The sequence below is a fragment of the Elephantulus edwardii genome, unplaced genomic scaffold (genome assembly GCF_000299155.1).
Source record: "Elephantulus edwardii isolate Elephantulus edwardi_28Jun2011 unplaced genomic scaffold, EleEdw1.0 scaffold00002, whole genome shotgun sequence".
In the NCBI taxonomy this organism is placed as follows: domain Eukaryota; kingdom Metazoa; phylum Chordata; class Mammalia; order Macroscelidea; family Macroscelididae; genus Elephantulus; species Elephantulus edwardii.
The window spans coordinates 25,337,145-25,341,556 of record NW_006399752.1 but is presented as its reverse complement, the minus strand read 5'-3'; the positions used below and the strand labels follow the sequence as shown (position 1 = coordinate 25,341,556).

Sequence of the window (4,412 nt, the reverse complement as noted above, 5' to 3'; positions counted from 1 at the left end):
ACTCATTTCCACCACTCTAGTCACAGAATTGCTCCATCTCATTGAAGGTCATCCTCTCCTTCGCTTCCCCTCCACTCTGCCAAACATGATGTCCCTCTCCAAGGACCAGTCCCTCCTTGCAACTTGCCTAAAATATGTCAAATGAAGCTTCAGAATCCTTGACTCCAAGGAGCATTCCAGCTTCACCTTCTCCAGGACAAACCTGTTTGTTCTAGTAACAGACTAATTAGTTTTAGTAACTTGGACAGTAGGGATTGGGGTGTGTGTATCGGAATTAGTGCGACTGGCTCAGGACAGGGAATGGTTCAGAGCTGCCGTGGGTTGATGATGGCACATAACAACAACAACAACAACATATTAGTTGTTTTTTATTTTTTATTTAAGCCTTTTATATAGAGTCAACAATACCTCATCTGGGCCTTTATATGTAAGAGTCACATGTTACTATATTTTGGAGGAATAATCTTCTATGTTGTATAGCACTCAATATGTGTGCTGAGGAAACCTGGGATTGTTGTGAAGTTGAACCTTGTGCCATTGGGGTGTCAAATTCCATAATGCTTGCCCATGGTGGACAGTGTTTGGTGGAGCTCCTAGTTTAAGACAGATTTGGAAGCAGGAATGTCATCCATTTCCTAAACAACATGCCTCTGGAAACCCTATAAACTTTGAGAAGCGACAGTAATTATTGAAAGACTTCAGGTCTTTTGTTCATAGGGTCACTTTGAGATGTACTCTGCTTGACGGCAGCCAACAATTAGTTAGTTACTAAAAGGCAGAAGAGTCAACAATGTCCCGAATGTTTGATCTGCTATATTATTCCATGATTTCCCACATTAGCTATTCCTCCTTACTTCAGTTCGCCAACTCCTCTAGGTCCCTTGGGTTCTGAGGTCTCACAGAAACTCAAATTCATCAGGGAAATGCCTCAAGCAACTGTGGGTGTTTCAGGCTGGTGGTTGATGGGCCAAGATCCTGTATATTATTTGCCATGCAGCTGGATGCTGTGTCCCGGGAGAATGAGCATCCCAAATGAGTACACACATTGAGTTTCAATGAGTTCATATAAGCCTCTAGTAGGGTAGGACTTGTATCCCACCCTGATTCTGTCTCCTTAATACAATAAATACTTTGTCACAAAATAAAAAAGTTAATGTCTAGAAAATCCATTTTGAACAATAAAACCTTTACACCACAGTAGTGGAAAAGCTACAGCACAGACACCATTTTAGTATTGGTAAATAAAACTTTTTTCCTTTACAAATCCTAGGGAATGAGTATTGCCATACTGGGACCCACATTTCAAGACTTAGCTACAAATGTGAACAGCAACATCAGCAGTCTTTCTCTGATTTTTGTGGGACGTGCCTTTGGATATTTGAGTGGTTCTATTGTTGGTGGAATTCTTTTTGACTGCATGAATCATTTTTTACTTCTTGGTAAGTAAATGCTTATTTCAGCTTCTTTGTGAATTTCATCAAGTTTTTAGTTTGTCCTAAAATATGGAAAATATTATGTGAAATTATTGATAATTTACATAAATTGAAAATCCTAAAACTGTTGCACTAAAGTCAAATATACTTTATAATGAGTCTTTAGCAAAAACTTTGTCTGTATAGATCACAACAGATTATAACTAACATTGAGAAAATGGGAATCCCAGAACATTAATTGTGTTCTTGTGAAATCTGTGCCTAAACCAAGAAGCTATTGTTTGAACAAAGGAACACTACATGGTTTAAAATTAGGAAACATAGGCATCAAGGGTGTATCTTTTCTTTGTACTTACTCAGTCTGTATGCTGAACAAATCATTCAAGAGTGGTACAATCATTATGGAAGGCGATCTGGTGTTTTCTCAGAGAGTTGTAAATAGAGATGCCATTTGATCCAGCAATTCCACTATTAGGAATATACCCTAAAGAAATTAGAGCTTCCACTCAAACAGATGTATACACACCCATGTTTATTGCTGTATTATTCACAATAGCAAAGAGATGGAAGCAACCCAAGTGCTCAGCAACAAATAATGCGTAGAAAAACTGTGGTATATTCAACAATGGACTGCTAAAAGAACTCATAAAATATTACATAATATGAGTGACTCTCTAGGACATTATGCTGAGTAAAATATCTCAGTCACAAAATTATAAATACTGTATAATACCACTGCTATAAAACAGGGCTGACATGGATGTTGGGGGATAATTAAGAAAGGAGGGGATAAATAATGAACACTGCAATGGAACAGAGAGGGGAAGAACTCTTTAAAAGGAATATATGATTAGGTATTATTTGTATGACAACAGCCCTAAATGAGAGGTACATAGCAAAGTAAACTGAAGGAAGAAGAGGAAATTATGCACCAATGAATGCTTTTTTTAAAAAATAAGTTAACTGGGGAAAATAGGGAGCAAAATGTTCAACCATGTGTATATGAAAATCCAACTTTTCTGTAAACTTTTGTTACAATCACAATTTTCCCCTCCTTTAAATAATTTTAATGAAAATATACAGACTTTGGATTTCCATTCATTCATTGTTACACTCTTTCCTCTCTACCCACCCCTCCCCCAGTTCACTTTTCTCTTTGAAAAGTTAAAAAAAAACAAACTTTCATTGTTATATAGTCCACCCCACCCCCAGTCCACTCCACTATGCAGCTTTCATTCTGGACTCTTGTCACGACAATAATACCTAATCATATAGTTGCTTTGAAGAAAATAGCAAAAAATAAGGCCTCAGGAATAGATGGTTTACCAGTTGACATATTTCAACTAACAGATGCTGCCCTGGATGTGCTCACAAAGTTGTCCCCAGAAATCTGGATAACAACCTCTTAGCCAACTGACTGGAAGAGATCTATATTTTTTCCCATTCCAAAGAAGGGTGACCCAACAGAATGTGGAAACTACAGAACATTCTCACTGATTTCACATGCAAGCAAGATTCTGCTGAAGATTATCCAACAACGACTGGAACAGCACATCAGCAGAGAACTGCCAGAAGTCCAGGCTGGGTTTAGAAGGGGTCGTGGTACTAGGGATATTGTAGCTGATGTTAGATGGATCTTAGCTGAAAGCAGGGAATATCAGAGTAATATCTATATGTGTTTCATTGATTATGCAAAGGCATTTGACTGTGTGGATCATAACAAACTGTGGCTGTCTGTGAGAAGAATGGGAATCCCAGGACACTTGATCGTGCTAATGCAAAACCTATACTTTGGACCAGGAGGCTGTTGTCAGAACAGAGCAAGGAAACACTGCATGGTTCAGAAGGGAAGGGTGTATGCCAGGGATGTGTCCTGTCTCCATACCTTTTCAACCTGTGTGCAGAACAGATTATCCAGGAGGCTGGGCTCTGTAAGGTGAAGTGTGGCATCAGGATTGGTGAAAGATCCATCAGCAATCTGCATTATGCAGCTGACACAAACCTGCTTGCTGAAACTGAGGAGGACCTGAAGTACTTGCTGCAGAGAATCAAGGACTGCAGCCTTCAATATGGATTGAGGCTCAATGTCAAGAAGACAAAGATTCTCACCACTGGACCAGTTGGCAGCATCACGATAGATAGTGAAGAGATTGAGATTGTTCACAATTTTAGTTTGTTTGGCTCCACAATCAACACTCTTGGCACCAGCAGCCAGGAAATAAAAAGACGTATTGCCATGGGAAAGTCTGCTATTAGGGACCTCTCAAAGTACTGAAGAGCAGTGGTGTCACTTTGGAGACTAAGGTGCGCCTAATACAGGCCATGGTCTTTGTGATCAGTTGTTATGTGTCAGAGAGTTGGACAGTGACTAGGGAGGATAGAAGGAGAATTGATGCTTTGAGCTGCGGTGCTGGAGAGGAGTATTGAATGTACCATGGCCTGCTAAGAAAACAGTTTCATCCTGGAGAGAGGGTTAAACTGGGCTGTTCCATGGAGGCAAGGATTCTGAGGCTTCGTCTGATATACTTTGGACATGTAGTAAGGAGGGACCAGTACTTGAAGAGGGGCATCATGCTTGGGAGGGTGGAAGGACAGTGCAGGAGGGGAAGGCCCTCTATGCGGTGGATTGATTCAGTGACTGGAGTAATTGGGGTGGGTGTGTCAGAGACATCGAGATTGGCCCAGCACAGAGCAGGGTTTAGGGCTGTGGTACATAGGGTCACTATGAGTTGCAAGCGACTTGACGGTACATAACAACAACAACAACATATCCCATTTAAACAATTCTCTCCCTCATCTGTTTTAATACAGTATACATTACTTATCCCCACTTTTCTTAATTTCCCCCCAACTTCGATGTTAGTCCCACTTTACAACAGTGGCATTATGCAGTATTTGTCCTTTTGTGACTGAGATATTTCACCCAGCATAACATCCTCCAGGGTCACCCATTTTGTATAATAATTCATGAGTTCCTTA

The 4,412-nt window shown here is 40.2% G+C and overlaps 1 protein-coding gene across 1 annotated transcript in view; it reads left to right on the top strand.

The window, feature by feature from the left end:
• The first annotated feature begins 1,273 nt into the window (after positions 1 to 1,273).
• The window catches only part of KIAA1919 (KIAA1919 ortholog), a 19,522-nt gene continuing 16,383 nt past the window's right edge, over positions 1,274 to 4,412 (top strand). The window contains exon 1 of the mRNA XM_006879156.1: positions 1,274 to 1,439. Within this exon, the coding sequence (XP_006879218.1) occupies positions 1,274 to 1,439 (166 nt within the window). The remainder of the gene's footprint in view (positions 1,440 to 4,412) is intronic.